We start from the raw sequence: 22,050 nt of genomic DNA, 5'->3' as shown, positions 1-22,050 counted from the left end.
GACATTCAATAGCCAGCAATTTAAGAGGCATTCTTCCTACTGACCATCACACTAAAATACTGTGAACTGTGGATATAGTCATTATAGCCGGGGTTCCCTGAAGATTTGAAAGTTTGTTCACGGGTTCCCACATGTTAAAAAGGTTGGGGGAAAAAACAGTCTTAGACTGAGATGATGGCTCAGAGGTGACACATGTAAAGTCTGACACATATCACTTCTTTCACTGTGTTCAGCTTGGTTACTGCAGGGGAGAAGACTGAGGATATATTTCCTGCTGCCTGCAGCAGACTGATGTAAAGTCACTTGATTTGGCCATTTTCATAGTCAAATTTACACATATATATATATATATATATATATATATATAAATATTTGGTCCAAACAGTAATCATGCCAATGCCCACTCGCAAGAGAACCAATACTGAGAAAAAGGTTATCATTGGTGACCTTGCTCTGAAAATGCCGCTAACCTGACACCAATGGTTGCAATACTTGTCTGACCTAAATACATGTGCAAATCATGAGTTCTGATTCCGTTGATAGATATGGGTACATGAATCAGAGTTTATTGAAACTCTCAGAGTCATACAACTAGCATTCCCAGCATTGACAGCCTTCCATACATTAGTTGACAACTTTAATAGATCAGATGCTAGATTCGAAACATATCTAAAAAAAAAACAAAGGGAAACTAGGGTATTCCTGATTGATGTTTAATCAACATGGGAACACCTACCACTAACCTACCTAACCTTCCTACCACTGACAACCTGTAACCAATAGGAGTTCACCCTGCAATTTACTATAACAATGGGTAGAACTGGGTAGCTATGGTAAACAGCAGTGATTATTTCTGCTGGTTGTTAGAAAGAACTCCCTGATGTTTACAATGCTATACAAATATGTAGTTATAGTTAGAAAAAGGAACATTAGTACCCATCTGCCCATATCTGATTATTATTACACGACTGCAATCCAGGTAAAGAATGAACCTCAGAAAGATACTGATTGCTTACCTGGCCATGCATAAATACGGTAGTGTATGGCTAGGTCTTCATTAAACAACACCTCCAAATCTGTAATGGATCTCTAACACAGTTTTCACATCCTCACTTCCTTCTCTATGCGTCATTTATTATTCTCCAACCCAAACTGAACAATGTTAACAGAAGATTCTACATATCTTGTCTGAGGACTCCTTTTAGAAATGTAAATGGCACATTCACATAAACAAATGCAAACTGTGAGTTTTAAATGAACAGTAGCACAGGTCACTAGATTTCTATTTACTGCAATAGAATAGTGTGGGTGACAATTCTAGGGCTGTGCTTAACCTGCTTTCCTTTCCACTACCTTTCCTTGGACACAGCAGGTTCCATTGAGATCCATTCTCAAGGCAGGCAAATTAGTTCAAATGCTCCTTTGTCTGCACTTTGCACTTTAATACATATCTTTGATTAGCACTGTGCTGGAATGAAAAAGGCAATATTTAAAACAATGCTCATCCTCACAATCTATAAATCTTTTTTGCTATTGCTCTGATGTGCTTTCCTAGTGTACAGCATCATCACAGAAACACACAGATATTGTGTACTAAATTTGGAAACTATTAATATCATTAAAGTATTTTTGTTCCATGTGATGCAAGCTTAATGTGTCATAAATCACTCCGAGACACTGCTCAAATTCTTGCTGCCCTTGCTGAGTGCCAGCAGTGGAAAATTAGACATTTTTTTTTTGAATATGATATGTCTTTAGCCAGGGGGATTCATGTTTTTTGAAATTGTTAAAGTATTCAAAGTAAATGATTCACCTTACCTAATTTCAAAAGTGATCACTAATACAATCACTAATATTGATCACTAATATTGTTATACTAACAATAATACAGACACTGATAGATTAGGTGACCACAACAAAAAATGGTGAACTGCTGCATATCGAAGGATTACTTTCCCCATGACAACCTCTTTGACACTGATTGATCAGTTAGAATAACATCCAGAAAACAGAAGACTGTGGTTATGTGTAAAACTTTACCTTATAAATTAGAGAGTTCATTCTAGGCTAGATTTTAAAAAACAGACCCAGTGCAAAGAAATCAGGGACACCTGGTAGGTGAGGTTGATTGTACCTTCGGGTCTTTAGAAGCAGAAGCCTGTCAAATTGCACATTCACAACTTTCCAATAATCATTTTGTCTTTTGTCCTAAGTGCCACAGTGTTAGCGTATGATCAAGATTGCATCAAATTGGGCTATCAGGTACTGCACAGTGTGTATTCAGCTGCCAAGGCATTAGAAGATACTTCAAGTAAAATGTATCAAGTTAAGACCACACTTGAAAAACTTGCATGACATCCCAGTCTTCTGATACAGGGGCAGGAGGTAAAGAATGATGAAGCAACAAGTTGCTGTTATATTTGTTAACTAATATATATATATATATATATATATATATATATATATATATATAGTATTTATTCATTCTAAAATTCTTGCATTAGTCATTTATGGATCTATGAAAAAGCATTCACCTGGACATGCATACCTGGTCTAGTTCCTTGTCAAGTGGCTTGTTTTTCACTTGTTATCCTAAATTCTTTTTTTAATATTTATTTTTTTATTACAGAGCTGTTTTACAATAGTGTTAGGTATTTGACCTATGTTGACAAGAATGGCAAGTAGCTTTAAGTAAGGGCTTCCTATGCACTTTTATGCAAGATACCATCCTACAACTATTTTTAAATGCAGCTAGATGTAATAGTAAGAACAAGAAGCATACCTTGGCATAGCAGAAGGAGATGAGCAGGAGAGGAAGCAGGTACCCAAACACAAAGGTGCACACCACATAGATCTTCTTGTGCTTCAGGACTGGCCAGAACTCCCAACAAAAGGTCTGGTTGTTGCCTCTGTATATCAATCGCTGGTTGTAAGCAATAGGAGAAGCCATTGCAATAGACAGGATCCAGATGAGGATGACCCCAAGCATGGCATTCCTGGAGACACGGATGGTGGACGATCTCCTGGAGTGCACTATTGCCACATAGCGATCAACAGACATAGCAGATAAGGTGAAGATGCTCACCAGCATGGACACAGTAAAGAAGAAGTGGGTGAATTTGCAAATGAAAGCTCCCAGCACCCAAGTTGGCAGAACATAGATAGTGGACTGGAAAGGGATGCAGAAAAGTAAGTAGGCAAGGTCAGCAATGCTCAGGTTGAGTATGAAGATGTTGGTGGTGCTTCGGGGCTTCCCTGGTTTGTTTCTTGACAGGACAGTAATGACTAGTGAGTTTCCTAGGACCCCCAAGGCGAATATGATGCCAAACACCACCAGGGTGATAAGGTGATCTATGCCAATCCCTAAGAGGGGTTTAACTGATGGCTCTTCTGCAGTGATATTATTGTCCATGGTAAGACCTTCACTCTTATTCCCCATCTCAGCCAGTGGATCCATGTCTTCTGATCAATGATCTCTTCCTCCCTGGTCAGTAGAAGTGATGTTTTGGGTATGTATTTCAGAGAAGCTGAGTATCTAACAGGTGGAGGAGAAGACAGCTCCAAGTAGAAGTTTCCTGAGCTGCCCTGTATAGATGAGTAAAGAAGGTCTGCCAGCTGCTTCCTCTATGTGCCTGTGCCTGGAGTGCTCTCTTCTCTGCTCATGTTCTATCAGCTGCGCATGGCAGAGGAACTGAGCCCCCTACTTGTTACAACACACAAACATAGCCAATTGTACAGAGCTCACACTGCAAAATGCCACAGCCTTCCCATATTCATCAGAGCTTCATCTATTACTGCACCTTCACTGAATTACAGCTAGTGCAGCCAGTCAGCAGCAGGCATTCTTATCATCCTGGCACACTGCCTGGCTATACCTCAGCTAACAGGTGGCAGAATGGCAAAAGGAGCCATGGAAATAAATGTCCTAACCAGCAATCAATGGGTTAAAGGGATTCTCTCAGAGAGAAATATAAAAGATGCCAATGCTGGCTAGAAATCAGAGGAATTATTTTGTCATTGATTTCCCTGTGAAACTTCACCAAAGAGAGAACTCTAAACAGGAAAACTCACTGAGCTGCTTAGGTGCCTTTTGTTCTGTATTTGTAAGTGTATTTGTTTTGTTTTTTTCTTATTTATGTTTCTTTTTTTTTTTAATTTGTATTCTGTCCATTTACATTTTTATGAACTTTTTACATTATTTATCTTTCTATAAAAAAAAAGAAACACAATTAGGCTAACAAGTAGACTTTAAATATGTTAGGTCTGCCAAAATGTTTTGCAATCACTAAAATCTTGTATGCTAATATTTCAAAGTCATTCTTAATATGTTTAAATTTGCAGCTTTTATTAAACTCATCCCCCACCCCGAAAAAATGTATATTGTTAGATTTATAGTTATTGGATAATGTCCGCATTATTTTTCTTTCTTCAAGCTTTTCCCCTTCATTTTCACCTGGTGATTCAACAGACTTTGAGGTCTGCATTGCATATGTAGTAAAAAAAAAAAACGCCCTGTCTCTCAATGTGCACCTCTGTACCATGTTTATTGGGCAGAATGGTGTCACAGAGCTTTTGCAGAGCTGGGTCCCAGGTTTGAATCTCGGCCAAGACTTTATCTGTATGGAGTTTGAACGTTCTCCCGGTGTTTGCGCGGGTGTTCTCCGGTTTCCTCCCACATCCCTAAAAACATGCGGTTAGGTTAATTGGCTACTCCCCAAAATTGACCTTAAGCTACGTACACACTTCCAATGGTTCTCGCCCGATAATCGGCTCAGTGCCAAAATTGGATGAGAATCTGAAGTGTGTACGACAAATGATCGTAATGCAAGTGAAGGGGGAGAGTGTGCAGCAGGGTGCTGCTCTGTCGCTCTCCCCCTCCCCTCTCCATAGAGCAGATCAGTGCTGTATGTACAGCATCCTGGAGTGCTTAGTCGTTGGAAAAGATCATAAAAGATCCTTTCCAATGACTATAATTGCAAGTGTGTATGTGGCTTTAGACTGTATTAAAGACAAATGACTGAGGGACATTAGATTGTGAGCCCCTTTGAGGGACAACTAGTGACATGACTATGGACTTTGTACAGCGCTGTGTAATATGATGGTGCTATAGAAATACTGTGTAATAATAAGAATGCTTTTGTTTGAGATAAGCAGTCATGCAGGCACAGTCAGGAAACCTTCTCTGCCATGTAGCCATTACTGGAGTGCATGTAGACTGGATGTGGATGCAAAGAGTTTGAAGGTGATCAGCAGCACTGAGATGCAATTAAAATTGGTGAAAAGTAATATAAAGAAAAAATATTTTTTTCTATGAGATACTTTATTATCATACAGTATCAAATCCACAAAAGGCACAGAACAGTACAGGAGGGGACAGTAGAGGCTGTATGTGATACAAGCACAGGTAAGAATCTGGAGCCATAGCATATATGTTCTAGTGCCCCCCCCCCCCCTACAGTGGACAGGACAGTGAAACTGGGTGCGGAACTACTACTGACTTCCTCACTCATAACCTCATCACATGCACCACTCCAAGCCTTTTCCTAGAGCTGCCCCGACTCTCTGGAATAGTCCTCCTCATTCTATTCAGCTTGCTCCTATTTTCTGCTCATTTAAAAGAGCACTCAAAACCCATTCTTTCAAACTTGCCTACCCATCTTCTTCTGTCTTTTTAAACTGTCACTACTTACCACCACTCCACATCTCCCCTCCTATTGTGTGTTAATTCCCCAACCTCCTAGATTGTAAGCTCTTCGGGACAGGGTCCTCTTCTCCTGTGTCACTGTCTGTACTCGTCTGTCATTTGCAACCCCTATTTAATGTACAGCGCTGTGTAATATGTTGGCACTATATAAATCCTGTTTATTAATAATAATAGGGAACACATATTACTGGACCCATCAATTCTGGCTGTTTATAATACAGCTTTCAGCAAGACATAACTTGTGAGGGATTGTGTTTCTGTGTTTATACTGAACAGAAGCTTATGTTTTGAGATACAACTAATCTTTAGTTAGTATTAGTACATCAACATGAAACACGTGGATCTGGGTGCTATAGAGAGAAGCCTTGGCTCATAGGAAAATACAATGAGAGGTTATGATATGCCATTGAATAATGCAGTATACATCAGCTCCCCATTACCAGCCAGCAGGCTTTTTCTTTGCTGATCCTGGGTCATTTCCTTTGCAATGCAATAATAAGGTTGAGAGGAAAAAACAGTCAGCAGTCATATGTAAATGCATATTAAATATACATTTAGAGTATTCCAGATGCAGGACAGCTGTCACATGGAGTCTGTTATCCACAGAGATATTCCAGGTTTATGTGTAGAGGTTATGACAGATAACATGGTAAGACAAGAATGTGTAGGTATTAGAAGCATGATACATTCAACGTTCTGTGCTGGTCACATCAACATCACAAGCTAACTCTGTGACAACACTCAAGTCTACCTGGACTGCAGCTGTCAGTATGTCCTGCTTTCATTGAATACATCTACTTTGTTATATATTGAATAGCTAAAAAGCCAGACATTGAAACAAATGACAGGTGAAAGGAATAACATTGACCATCTCCTTACAATGGCACCTGTTAAAATGTGGGATTAATTAGGAAGCAACAGTCTGTTCTTGAAGGTAATGCATTGGAAACACTAAAAAGATCTGAGTGGCAAAGCTAAAAAATGGCTGGGTCAGAGCATCTCCAGAACAGTAGGGTGTACTTTGTATGCATTGGTTAGCACCTAACAAATTTGGTAAAGGAAAGACAATCAGTAAACCAGCAAATGGATGGTGGGGTAGAGGCTGCGGATCCAACAGAAGAGCTATTGTAGCTCAGATTAATAAAAAAACAAATGCTGGTCATAAGGTGTCACAATACACAGAGAATCAAAGCTTGCAGCAGGTGGGAATACATACCAACCAAACCATATAAAGTGGCAATGCTGATCACTGTCTAATACTGGAAGCATCTATAATGAGCACAAGAGTGTTACAACTGGACAATGAAGAATAGGAAAATTGTGGCTTGGACTGAAGAATCAAGGCTTCTTTAGGATCGTGTGAATGGGTGGGGGGGGTATGTGTGATTTAACTGGAGGAGAGATGGCAACAGGATGGCAACAGGATAGCACTACAATCAACACTGCCAATGCCCAAGACCAGTTATAAATGGGCACTGTGGTAAGTTAACAGCCTGCTAAAGTGTACATCTATCCTTGGGTTAATGTAATACTTTTGGGCATAAACTAGACCATTAGTGAGTGCAGTAAGAAGAATAATTAAATGCAGGAGTTAGGTTAGGTGTAATGCTAAACTTCAGGAAAAAAATATCAAATCTGTAAAAATTAAAACAAATAAAAAGGAAAGCGGAATCTGTCACATTTCCCTGCCTGGAGCTATCCCCTGGAGTAATTCTTGTCCACTACATTGTTCCCTCAATTTTCTGGGTTAAGTAACAACCAACATCATTTACCTTATGTCCCCAGAACTCAGGCTGTCATATACATATACATAAGGACATATGTGCTTATACCAGTCTAAATGGCACTAAATACTACTGGACAGAATAATACTCATGGGTCTTCAATAAACATTACACCAGAAGTAAATACCAGCAGGTTTGAAGTTCTAGAAACTCAAAAGTAGAAAAATTTAGCTTTTTAGGGTATAAGGTAGTCTAACTTTAATCTAACTAATTATCATGTTTAAAAAATGGAATAACAGTTTTGGACGGACTGACCTGCAAATAATGTTTGATACTGCAAACAATCAATACATACTGCTAATTTGAACATTGATTGGGGATATGTGATCATTGTGTCACCTGGTGCCATATGAACAATCAATATTAAAACATTGATAGGAATGCTGCTACCTATAGCAAATGATAAAAAACCAACCAATCGTTCATCGATTTCTGATCGGAATCGAATGAGACATTTCTAATAATCAAATTGAATGTTTTTGGAAAAATATACCAGGTTGCTTGAACAGCTGCAATGGACAGTGCTTAGATAAAAACACAACGGCCCTGATTTATCAAACCAAGGCTGGAGAGAATACACTTTCAGAAGTGAACTGGGTGATCCAGAAAACGTGGAATGAATTTTTAAAAATCATTTGCTATTTGATAGCAAATGTTTTGAATCCTGGACCAGATCCATTTCAGGTTTGCTGGATCACCCAGCTTCACTGATAAAAGTGTATTCTCTCCAGCCTTGGAGAGCTTTCATAAATTAGGGTCATAGAGTAGTGTATCAAATTCACAAGTCAAACACTATTACATATGCTTTTACAGTTAGGGTTTCTGTATTTTCCCATACACTAGCATAGAGCTGATGAAAGGATAGTGTAATAAAGTATACTAGAATTAGTATTTAATCCTAAATGATATCTAAACCCCCAAACAAAATTTAGGTATTTGAATAATGTAATACAATGAAACTTACAAGTTTTGATGGTTGCAGCATATATTATCATTTTTGTTTTTGTTGTTTTTTTTTCTGATAAACTGTAATATGTTACATTTTTGTTCTTGGGTTTAGTGTGGGTTTAACTATATATTATCTGATTTATGTAAAAAAATGTTTTATAATATTCACAACTACAGGGCTGTTTTAGCTAGGTTCATGTACCTTTGTTAGTTTTTAAAAGGTAATCAGATTAAAATATTTTATTTGACATGTTCCTGACTATTTGCAAAAGCTGTAAAGCTAAAAAAAAAAAACATTGACACTTACCTCTGTAGATATAACTATTGTGTAGTGTGTAGTTCATCCTTAAAGTTTACAACAGAAGCATTGAAGTCATTTTTTTTATCACTGTGTCCTAATGATAAGCAAAGCCCAATATTTTCTTGCAAAAAAATTATAGATAGAAAATAGATCAGAATTGTTTAGGCTAATTGCAAAGCCCCTGAACAAGATAAGCTATAGTACAACTTTTTCCAATTCTCTGTGAGTATAGTGTTGACTGTTACTGGGGCATGCCAGAAGCATGTTTGGCTTTGGTTGAAGCCAAATTGCAGTTAATTGCAGCCCCTAAACATAAAATCACCCAAATTGTTGGTAAGGTCATTTCCATATGTGGGAATATCTCTCATGTAAAAATATGTTTTTTTATAAATGCAAAGTTTATCAACAGGGATTTCAGGGAAATTGTGGAAGTTCTATTTAATGAGAGTAGAATTGCCCGAGAATAAATTACTGAAATAATGTTTTGGTTTTCCTTAATTAATATAAAACATAAGATTGTGGAGATGACTCTTTGGGAAAATGATACAATTAATATATATTGTGGCTAACATCAAATGAAGATGAAAGATTGTGTGATTTTAGGCTTTTCACATTAACCCATGTACACCGGAGATTTCTGTTCCCTCATGCCATTACAATAAAGGAGCATTATCATAAAATATTGTATGATCCCAAAGAACCCAGCAGAATTTCCCTGGTGCTATTTATGTTTATGCAATCAGTCTCTTCCCTGAGTTTCTAATTGTCACCTCACAAGTACCTTTTCAGACAGGTAGCAGACCTTCATTTACATTTTAATTAATTTTTGTTTTAATATGTGGTGCCCTTTGAAAACAATGTCCTACTGACTCCATGTGCCAAACTTCTCATTGTGAAAGAGGCTTTGTATAAAACATATGACATAGTATTGTTTTGAATGTATTTATTTTGTTTTCTTCCATTCTATGCTAAACAGGCAATCTACCTATGGGTAAAATATGATCAACTGTATCTTAACATCTTTACTTTTACTTTAGCTTATTCCACTACATGTAAAAGTTAGATCCTAGCTGTACTTGTGACCTCTAGTATTTTTGTTTGGTAAGTTCTGATTTAAAATTTCTCTACTACTGTGCATCACGAACATCTTTTTTATGGTTTATGCAAAGGCTGAATTTTAAATGTGTCATGCATGCAAACACTTTTCCTAAAAATTTACTAAGAAGTTAATCTAAACTAAATTTAGAATTCACTGAGCATTAGCAGTTCCAATCATATTTCACCAGAGGGTTAAATCCAGCTGGTATTACCCTTCTGAAAATACTTTTCTGCTCTCTGAAACAATTATGCAGCAATTATGCAGTGATGGGCAAAGTTGGAATATCTGATCTGTATGCATACTTAACTTACAATAAAGAATTCTGAGTAGGATGCATGTCATACCCATCACAAGTTCCGTCAACAACATCTTCATCTCTATACCTTTAGACTATTTATGAGTGCAAGTCTATCTGTATGCTTTAGATGTGACCGAGGTGATCACTGTAAAAGCTGCAGTGAGAAATGCAAGAGATTTCCAGGACCAGAGATGCAAAAATAATTAAACAGCAATAGGGATTCAATACAATAAATCTGCAATTGAAAGGACTGGTTGCTAGTTGACTAACTGCAGGACAGCAACAAGTCTGTCCATTCTCCAAACACAGCCTCTGGGCTACTTCGCCATAAATTACCCTCAATACACCCAGCAAAAATGAAAAGTTTTTTTTTATTATCATAGGGGGTTATTTGGCCAGACTTTCTGTCCCCCTCCCAACCTGCACTCTGCTACTCTGGTTGTCTATGTCTTTGGTGGGCACTTCCTGAGATATTTTCATCAATAGAAACATATGAATGCAATGATAACACCATTGGCACCCATTATCTATGATATATCAAACTTGGTATGTCAATTTGCTCTTCTTTATTGAAATTCCTATGTATGATTTTGTTTAAAACCATTGCATAACCAAAAGGGGGAATAAAACTATAAGCAACAATATACTTATTGAGAAAACATCAAGAGCAGAACATGTGGATGAAGCCCAGGGCCATATTTTTAATTGGAAGATGTTCTAGCACAAATGTCTACACATTTTTCTTGTATGCTGAAAGTTTGTTTTAGATTTTGAGAAATACTTTTAATTTAGGTAATGGTTCAAAAGCAAAAAGATTCAGGTCTTGCTTAAGGCAACAGTCTAAAATAATTAAAAAAAAATGTTGTACTAGATAATTTTTATTTATGTCCTTTTATTTTGAATCCAATACAAAAATTTTGGGGTCATCAGATTAGATAGAATCAGAACTATGTTTTTAAGCATTAAAAATATAATGTCAGTGGTATAATTTATTCCAGAGGCAAATAGGTAATGCATGCTTCAATGTAAAATAGATATGGGCAAAGGCAGCATTACAAAGCTAACAACACAATGTTTATGTGATATTTCCTATGATTTTTGGGTGGACCATCTGTTTCACTGTGGCTGACATCAAGGTGAAGGTTCTTAGGGCCTCCTGTAATTCCTATTTCATCATACAAAAGACTGGTTCTAGGTCATAACATTTTTGGCTGTCAAGGTGTGTTTAGGCTGTGATATATCACTTTTCAAAGGATAATTTGCTTAGCTTAGTGAATGTGCAATGCAATAAATACCCAATGGTGTGCAAAAAAAAAAAAAAAAACAAGATTTCTCCTTGCACGTGACTGGATGGTAGAAGTCAGCAAAGCTTCACCTCGTACTCCAAGATAAATTAATTATCCCTTGCAGAATGTCCATTTACTTTGTTAAATGAACAACCAAAACACTTTTAGTAAATCCATCTCAGTAAATCTGTTCATGCACTTTTCTATCAGGCCAACCTTGACAGGCACAAGACATACCACAATAGTCATTTGGGATCCTCTCATTCGTCTTTTTTTTTTTTTTTTTTGTAAAATCACTGGTAAAAGTAAACTTCATTTTGCATGATTCATTTTTATTGGAATTGTTTTCATCTTGGCTATTGTCTTTAATTAAATATATGATATGGACCATTGACACTACATCATTAATTGGTAAGGGATTAGGAGACACATATTTGTATATATATAAGCTTTTTCCATTACAAATGTTCCATGTTATGTTGCACACCGCTTTCATGTGGAGGAAGTCATTGTGTTAAAGGATCAAATCTTTATTTCCTTATGTCCTAGCTGGTGTCTGTTAGGCAAATCTTTTTTTTTTGAGTAAAGATTCCTTTTTAAAGTTTGCTAGGCAATGACAACATTGGGAAACAGAATATGGAACCATTAAAACACAGAGGTCTACTTTCAAGTCCCCAATCTGTCACCTTGTAAGCCTCCTCTGATCACCTCTAAAATCATATCCCTCTGTACTCTGCTGACAAGGTAATAAAACTTTCCATTTAATGTATAAGTTATGCTCAAATATAATATTCTTGAAATATTGATGGAAGTGCATGTGTGAAATACCAATCATTTTGCACAGTAAAATCAGAACTAATCTCTTAGAAAACACATTTTCTCCTCTCCACGTTTATCTCATAAATAATATGTATAACCTAATTTTTGAATTGGTTCCCTTTTGCTGAGATCTGCTATCTATTATTCATAGAATGAACAATAAAAAAAAATGATAATAACATTTTTAGTTAATAATTTATATTTAGCTGCTTATTGTATTTTTTTTTATTTAACCACTTTTGGAGCCCAGGTCTATTATCTCACACTGTCTATATCTTCTTCTGAGCTAAATAAGGGCTCTTTAGTGGAAACATTCATTTAGTGTAATGAGGCCCAGGATTTTCTCTACTGCACAAAAGCAATTAAGTAAACATATTACACAGAAGAATATCTGTATTTTTTCATGGTCAATGTTTGGCAGCTCCTTGTTTGCAAATGCTGAATGAGCAACAACACAGAATATTGTATTTTATGTACTTAAGCCTGTTAGTAAAATATTGTATATTTAATCATATATATCATAGTTCTACCTGCATTTTATAAGTGTATCTCATAGAGAGAACAGTGCAGTCTGTAGGTTTCACTTGACAGATACATAGATAAAAAAAACTAAAAGCCCTGAGCAAAATGTGAATTAGTTACAAAATGTTATATTTGACCAACAGTATCCAACCGCAATACTTTCTAGCGGAACATTGATGCCCTACCTGCAATACTGTAAACCAGGGGTGGCCACACTTTTTTGGCTTGTGAGCTACTTTTAAAATGACCAAGTCAAAATGATCTACCAACAATAAAAACTTGGACTTGATAACTCTGTGCGCGGTAGAGTTTATTTTGAAAGGCAGGGCTCAGCAATCCACTCATGTTGCCTTTATCATCTACCGGTAGATTGCGATCCACCTGTTGGGCACCCCTGCTATAATCCTTTTCTGTCTCTGACAAATTCACATGTGAATACAGAACATTTTATGTATTTTAGATTCCCTGAAATGTAATCTGGTGTGGTGCCACTGGAGGGAGTGTGTGTTAAAACATTACGTTCTTTATTATAGTAACCTATTCTTTGGGAAATAGAAACAAGATGGTGTGAGAACAGGGATCACTCTTATAATATTCATATTATTTCTAGGTTTTGTAAAAATAACACCTAAAATGTGATTAATATGGGCTAGCCTTACAAATAATTTTTATAAACTCTATATGAGTCTTTTTAATAAGGAAATGTAAAAGAAAGAAGAGTCCCAGTATAAGTCAATCAGATTCAGTTATAGTTTACTGTGAATAAAATAGGTAAATTCTCATTTGTGTTTGCACAGTTTGTTCATCATCACTTGACAGTTGATGACTTAAATCAACTAAAACACCAATTGTGACCTTTCATGCCAATAAAACAACAGGGCCTCTTTATAGGTTAATGAATTTAGTTTTTTTTTTTTTAGTTCCCCAATGGCCATGTTCAGAGGACAGTCTGGCAGACATGAGTTACTAACTAGGGGAACTTTTGCTGTAGATAGTTATTTTGAAATTACCGTTGGATAGGTAAATCTCAGTTATCTGCTCTTGTCAGCCCAAATACTGATCTGTAGGTAACATTAGGTATAGAAACAGTCATATCTCAAACTCCCTTTCAGGAAAATAAAAACATCATTTCATCAATGCTCACAGCCTTTGGAAAAATACTTGAACTAAGAGGCATTGGTGCTCACAACAGAACTCTAGGCAAAACACCATAAAGGATATTTATCAGTTCACCAAGGCAGTGATAAACCTGTCTATAGATTATGATGCATGTTTTCTTTAACACTGCAGCTGGATATTTATCCCTTTGTAACTATATAATAGCACTGTATCAAAAGAAATCATACCTCTGACCACTTCCTATTTGTACATCTGTTTTACTTGTATACAGCTCCATGTGTAACATGAACACTACCTTGTAGTGTAATGGCATTCCAATGCATTGCTACAGTGTTAGGCAATGCTTAAAAAAATCAGGGCTAGGGATGACAATATAATGGAGTAACTCCTGCGCACCCAGTTACATCATCAGTGGCAATCCAATGGCCAAAGAGAATTGCTTTGGACTCAAAAGTCCAGAGTTGTGGATGAAAATGGCATCTTCCAAGCAGGTAGTAGGGCTCCCGCACACAGGTAAGTCTGTGCAATAATTGTCAAGTATGCTGTGCAAATATTCACGACCCACCCACTGTGCATTTTCAGTTCTACTTTATTAGCACAGCCCAGAGAATGTCAGGGGGACCCGCCAGAACATGTCTAAAAAATTGAACAAGTCAAAAAAATGTTTTTAAATTTCGTTTTTCTGTAAATTAGTGTTAAAGCCGGAAACAACCAGCTGTAATCAACATGGCCAAGGCTCTAGTTCTATCTATCATTCTGGAAGTTTTCCAGTTAAGCTCCCAATCAGAGTTTGTTGGGATTGGCATGGATTTACAATGCTGGTATAGATTGATTTACTTCTAGAGACATTAATAGTCATTAAATTTTTAAAGTATGTATTGTGTTTTTATATTTACATTTTTTTGTGGTGTCTGTGTAATTTTTTCTAGGTCTATCACTTAATGCATTTCTATAAATAAGTAAGGTACCCCTGTAAATATTCCCCATGGTATGGGGGCTTTCTAGATTTCAACCCTTCTCCAAATACCATTTTGGAAGTGTTAGGGATGTGGCCTTCTCCCCCAACTATGGGCTACCCAACAAATGGGGAAAGGCATGGGCTTAGTATGGCCAGATTGGGATGGGGCTACATACTTGCTGTGCCCCTTTTCCTGGAACCATGCTCCATGCCTGACAAAGTGCCTGATTTTATTATTAGAAAGGGAATTTTTGCTACTAATAATGTCTTTCTGTTTCATTATTCAATGAAGAGTACAATTTGAAAAGAGAAAAGTGTGGTAATTTACAATAACCAATTATAATTTAATTTGATAATGTCAAACCAATGTAGGAAATACTTTTTTATTATGCTAGGGGTACTAATATTTGTACCTAGCATTTTGTTCCTTTCATCTTATAAAAAGGTCAGGAAGGTTGGTAATAAATAATGTATGTAATGTTCAAAAACTATTTTGCTATAGCTATTTATTTTGCTGACAGCCACTACAAGTAAATAACTTCAATCCAGAATAGCCATTGTAGTCACTGAAAAGAGTCTGTAACTTTCAATATTGGCACTTCTGCAGCCAACAAAAGAGTATTTCCCGACCCACATAAACTGATATTAGGTACATTGCCTGGAAATGATCATCTGTCATCGAGTTCTCATTCAATAGCATGTGTGGAGTACATAGAAACTTATAAAAGTGTAGAAATGAAATATAATATCAAAATATTGCAATATGCACCTTTTTCTTATTTACTGCACATATTTTGCTACACTTCTACATTTAACAATTGATTAAAATGGTAAATGGAATTTCAAATTCTAGACTGTGAAATCTTAAAATGAAAATAAAGTTACCAGATGCAGAAATTTTATTAGACAGAATAGACAGATGAATCATCATAGGTTCAAGTAGAGGTCAGCAACATATAGTTGCTTGGTGTGCAAATGTTAAAAAAAATATTACATTTCTCAGATAAATGTTGATATAAAATAATTTTTCCTCCAGCTGCATTTTTTTTGTCCATCCTATTACTGCTAAATTCTGGGTACCAGGAAACTAATTAACTCAGAGCTCATGCTAAGGTTCTGATGCAAAAAATGAGATATCCTAAAATCTGCTTAGTTGATGATTTGCCTGCTTGATGCAAATTGTTCTCAATAAGCACTTTCACCACCAGTACCTTGGATTATTTAGACAAGGGGGTCCTCAAATTTTTAAACAGGTCTGGTTGGCCATCGTTCAGATTTTTATGTGTGAAATAGCAAAATAAATACAACGTTTGCTGGCTGCATCTACATACCTTATGCCTATTATATAAAATCAAATGAAGGTTGTCTTACAAAAAAAAAAAATAAACTATCTACCATAAAATATGTGCAACCATCATGTCTTTCAAAATCAAAAGAGCAGAAATCATCTCTCCTACAAAATAATTACAAATATTGAGAAGACAGACTACCATTTGTGAACCTGGGTGACCATGGGTGACCAAGCCCATGCTAGGTTTGCTGTATCACCCAGGTTCACCCATGATAAACTATCTTGTTCAGTCTTGGAAAGCTTTAAGAAATCGGGCCCATTATGTCACCCACATAACTAGTAAAGCCGTTTTGATCACCAAATAACAAATGCAGATATTATGTCACCCACAAGGCTATTTCAGGAACCATGCCCCTCAAGTGAATAGGAATTTAAAGCCAGTAATGATAAGCCAAAGAATATGTCAAGACCAGCAATAACCCTAAGCAAGTGTCAGGACCAGCAATATCCTCTATAAAAGTGTTAGGGCCACCTATGATAATGCCCAGGGTCCCAGTGGGCGTCAGTGCCATGCAGTCATTTTTAGCAATACCCCCAGTACAGTATGTGTCTGGATCAGCAATGATAACCCCAAGTAAATCCAACAAACTGCAATAACGACCAGTAAATGTCAGTGCCTGAACAAATCTGCCACAATACTCACTGTAACGTGTCAGTGCCAGCAAAAATCCCCGGAAATACCCCTGCTAACTCCCCAGCATGCGTCCAAGCCAGCAAAATTAACCCCAAGCAGGGGGCAGGTCCAGCAATACCCCCAGTAAATGTAAGTGCTAGCAATAATCTCTGGCAATTCCCCTGCAATTGCTAGCAACACTCTATGCAACAGCCCCCAATAAGTGTCAGTGGCAGCAACAATCCCCAGCAATACCTCCAGTAAATATCAGTGCCAACAACAATTTTCAGCTTTAGCCCCAGCAAATGCCAGGTCCAGCAAAAATCTCAATTAAGTGTTTGGTTCAAAAGTGACTACAGAAAATGTCAAGGGCCTAGCCGCATATAATATATTATGAGTGACCTTTTAAGTCTGTTCTTCCATTATGCCTGACAATGAGAAGACCATGATAATATAATTAGCATAGTGGCAATCAATTTTTTCTTGTTTTGACACAGGCTAAAAGTAATATATATCAACCTGAGTTACGCTATCAACTGTATGTTCCTCCTTGCTGTATTCAAAAGTTTATTTTAATATTTAACATTGAGCTGTTTTCAGAAAGAATCAGGCATAAACACGATTCAGGTGTATGAGTTTTGAAATAAGAAAGGCAAAAAACAATGCAAACATTGAGCTGAGCAAAGCAGTGGAATATAATGAATGCATATCCAGGAAGTTTAGTAATAATTCACTATTTGCGATTCATTCTGTTAAAAATTAAAACCACGAGTAACTCCACTGCCAGCAATATAAGCACTAAACTAAGTAAATCAAAAGGATTGTTTGAACTACTGAAATTGAAAAATGGCAAAAATGTCTATTTTATTATTCTGGTGCTGAAATGTATATTACCTTGCAGTGTAAATGTCTACTGAAAAAAGTTAAATTCTCAGTTAATAAAATATTATCCTCTAACTGGATAAAATAATTTTACATGACAAACTCATTATACTAATTATCTGATATCTTTAGATTACCTAATAATGCCAGGAAAGCTGTAATGGCTATAAAAGCCAAAATGGAAACCTCAATGGCAACAATGCATGAATAGCTAATAAGGCAAGGTGCACATCGAAAGGGCTTTTCATACAACAGTCTATATATTGTATATATTCATTTAGTCCAGGCAACTGCAGAGTAAGGTGGGATGTGTTGGATATCCTGGAAATTAACAGCTGAATTTTGTCAGCTGAAGAAGGTGATCAGGTATGAATTCTAAATGCAGAAAGGACATCGGCCTGTCCCCCACTGCAACAAAACTGCCCAGGCAGTTTTTCTTGGCATCACCTTTGATTCTGCCCTCTCATTTACCCCCCATATTCATAACATTTCCAGGTCCTTTCGCTTTCACCTACACAACTTCTCCAAAATCTGACTCTACTTGTCCCCTGAGACCACCAAACTCCTTGTACACGCTCTTATCATCTCTCGTCTGGACTACTATAACATCCTTCTCTCTGGTATTCCACTAACCCGACTCTCTCCTCTACAATCTATTATGAATGCTGCAGCCAGACTCATCCATCCTTCCTACTGCTCCTCCTCCACTGTATCTCTTTGCACATCTCTCCATTGGCTTCCATTTCGCTTTAGAATCAAATTCAAGCTCCTGTGCTTTGCCTTCAAATCTCTCCACAGTTGTCCCACTTACATTTCTGACCTGGTAAAAAAAGTACTCCCCCAGCCGCTCTCTCCACTCCTCCAATGACCTACTACTGACTTCCTCTCTCATAACCTCATCACACACATGTATCCAAGACTCTCTGGAATCATCTTCCTCGTTTTTTTTGCCCTGCTCCTACTTTCTGCTCATTAAAAAGGGCACTCACAACCCATCTTTTCAAACTTGCCTACCCATCTTTTTCTATCTCCTAAACCCTCACAACTCACCCACCAATCCATATCTCCCCTCCTATTGCGTGTTACTTCCCCCAACTCCTAGATTGTAAGCTCTTCTGGACAGGGTCCTCTCCTCCTCCTGTTGTACTTTAGCTTCACTTTAAGGAGGTAGGGTTGGCTTCCATGCATTCCATTTCCAATTCATTCATTTATATGTATGTTATTTTAAAGGAACTTCAGGAAAATTTAAGGAAATTTAAGAGCAGGGACTATATGCTCTATTTTTAATTTCTTTTTTATATGGTTATGTGGAAGTGGATATCATTTTTGGCCATATTTGTCATATTTTTCGCTCAACTCCTAGTATACTTATTTTTTAATGTTTTACCACAGTTTTTATGTAGTTTACTACACATTTGCAAAATTTACATTCAGTAACTCAAAATAATAATTTAATGTGAGTTTACATAGAATTACATGTGTAAATATGTATTTTGATATTTGATATCTCTAAACCCGTATACCATATACAACACAGGTAAATTCATTGCACAAGAAGCATTAGGTTCATTAGGTTCTTAACCTTACAGTACTTCTCAATACTAATCATTTTTGCAAGAATCCTGCATATACAGTATATAAGCAAAACAAAATATGCTGCTAATATAAATGGGTCTTGAAGCTAAATAAGAACCTTTTGATGCTTAAGGCTATTTAGATTGCTAAGCTCACTTAAATGCCTGACAGCCACGTAAAACCCCCAAAGAAAGCTACTGTTCAGCTATTTTAAACTGATGCTCACTGATAAATAATTGCATAAAAAATCCATTAAAATTTAATGAGATTGATTTATAAAAAGAATAAAGGCCATCCACTTTGCAAAGGGAATGCTCACTAATCATAGTAATGAAGTTAAAGCTGTGTTTACTTCAAGCAATCACTTATGTGCTAGCAAAAAACCTGTCCCCCCTCTCCCCTCTTGTATTTTCTATCATTTACTATGCAAAATGAGTGTTTACTTTGCTAGGTTAATATTATATTTTCTTTTAAACAAGCAAACCTCAAGATGTGAATGATTTAGTAGTAGCTTTCATAAGTAAAGAGCATACAGACCATAAACAATAGGGTTGATACACTTCAGTAATAGACACCTTTACCTTATCAAAATCACTGATTCACTTTAATTACACAGTTATGCACAAAGGAAATGAAAGAAATTGATTAAAAAAAACAGTAATAAATGCATGCCATTGGATGACCGATATGAACACAACTTAGTCTTAATGAAATTAGCTAAGTGAAATGTTTAGTCTGAAATATGGACACACACTTTCCAAAGTCAATATTTACTCACTACTATAAGGTACCACTATAAAGCTGCGTACACACGTCAGATTTTTATCGCCCGATAATCGGCATCAGCCAGATATCGGGCAAAAATCTGGCGTGTGTACAGTCGGCGTCGTCCATCGTCCGAACGACCGTCCTGGCGGATCAACGGACGATGAACGATGACCGATCCTAATGAAAGGGAAGGGGGAGAGCGCGCAGCAGGGTGCCGCTCCGTCGCTCTCCCCCTCCCCTCTCCATAGAGCAGAACGGTGCTGTATGTACAGCACCGTTCATGCATCGTGTAGTCCTTTGTCATTGGAAAGGATCGTGAAAGATCCTTTCCAACGACAAAAATTGCACGTGTGTACGCAGCTTAAGATAGTGAGTAAAGCTGTGAAAGTGGCAAATAGGCAAGATTAGAGGGATCAGGTCACGGCCTTGTGCCAATAGTCAAAGGTAAAATTTACCTAGCCAATCATTTTGTTTTCAATAAATGTTTATTAAATAAGTTAAAAAAAAATAGAACCCAAACTGAAAAGTGCAACAAAAGTTCCAAAAAAGCAACAACTTTTTGTGCAGTATTTTTTAAAACTGTCCAGGTAAAGCAACTGGAAGAGGTAATGGTTTTATAAAACATATACAGTCAGTGTTTAGCATCTTGCTGGCCATTACCTGAGTAGGGGACAAAGCTTCCCATGTCCTGAAGCTTGTACCAGAAAAAAAGGGAAATGATAGTATACAAGGAGTCCAAGAAGAAGGCAACCAGGAAAATAGGAAAGGAAAAGAAAGAAGTGGAATCATTTCTAGAAAAAGAGCGAGAAAAATGAGAACATGAACACAAGGTAGGGTAAGGAAGGAAAGGGGATCAGGTTGTATGCCCAGATGACAGCACTCATATTGAGGACTGAAATCCAATTTTGGGAAGAGTTATATTAATAAAAGTGAGCAGTCCATACCCGTTGGCATGCAATAATCTATCCAGGAAGTCCAAACACAAGAACTCATTCATGGAATTATTAAAATGGCCCCCATTTTATTGGCAAGAAACCAATCCATCTTTTGTGTAATCCGAGCCACCATTGGAGCATTGAATGGAGCCTGATACATTACCCTTTCTTCTCTCTTTTAAAATAAATTGTATCTTTAGCAAGAAATGTTTTAATGCTTTGAATCTACTCTACTGTATTTAAACAGGGTGTTACCTATAGGTGGAGCTAAGCAGGATTTATATTTCAGTTTGGTTAGGTGCTGGTTTGGTAAAGGACCTAACAGATTCCTTTAAGTCTTGACAATTTAATGAGAATACAAAATCAACTTAAGGCAGGTTGATGCAGCTCAGTAGGGGTCAGTGTAGGTCATACAGGGGTCAACTGTAGGTCAAAGGCAGCTGTCAATGAACTCTACAGAACTGAGTCTTAAGCTATATACAGTTGTCCTAAAAAGACATCTATGGCACATATTTATTAGGTGAAATAGACTAATATATTTCTATCTGTTCTGCAACAAGATGTTAGGGATGTCAGAATCCCTAAGAGCTTGGAAAAAAAAGCTTGGAAATATTATCTCGGATCAACTAAGTGATGCATGTCAGTAAAAGTATAATTTGGATGAAGCTGCATAAATATGCAAGTATTAATGAGGTAAAACATTGTTCATTAGGCCTCTAATTAAGTAATGACACAGCACTAGTATAATTCTATTTTGTATTCATTTATCTTCAAAACTAAATATCACATCAAATAAAATAATTACAATTACATGATAAAAAAAACATATACATAAATTAGGGAAAAGTTATTCTAAAGCAGTACAACTTTAACCTCCTAAACATACTAGTTTACTGTCTGTTATTCTAACAGAGGGGGTGACTGCCCTGAGCCAAGTATGCAGATCAAAAAAGTGGGACAAAAGACTTAATTCCATATATGAATATTTCTGGATCAGTAGAATAAATTATTGAAGCAGGGAAGTTTGCATGGCAATCTTGAAATTTTGTAGAACTGTCCAAATACAGCCTCCAAGTTCCTCTCAGGGC

The 22,050-nt window shown here is 36.8% G+C and overlaps 1 protein-coding gene across 1 annotated transcript in view; it reads right to left on the bottom strand.

Annotated features, from left to right (window-relative positions):
* The window catches only part of GALR1 (galanin receptor 1), a 120,895-nt gene extending 117,209 nt beyond the window's left edge, over nucleotides 1-3,686 (bottom strand). Inside the window, exon 1 of the mRNA XM_072411545.1 lies at nucleotides 2,783-3,686. Coding sequence (XP_072267646.1) covers nucleotides 2,783-3,457 — 675 coding nt within the window. The 5' untranslated portion in view covers nucleotides 3,458-3,686. The remainder of the gene's footprint in view (nucleotides 1-2,782) is intronic.
* Nucleotides 3,687-22,050: the final 18,364 nt, after the last annotated feature.

The sequence above is a fragment of the Pyxicephalus adspersus genome, chromosome 5 (genome assembly GCF_032062135.1).
Source record: "Pyxicephalus adspersus chromosome 5, UCB_Pads_2.0, whole genome shotgun sequence".
NCBI classification, from domain to species: domain Eukaryota; kingdom Metazoa; phylum Chordata; class Amphibia; order Anura; family Pyxicephalidae; genus Pyxicephalus; species Pyxicephalus adspersus.
The sequence above is the reverse complement of the archived record's forward strand: the minus strand, read 5'-3'. Positions and strand labels throughout refer to the sequence as shown.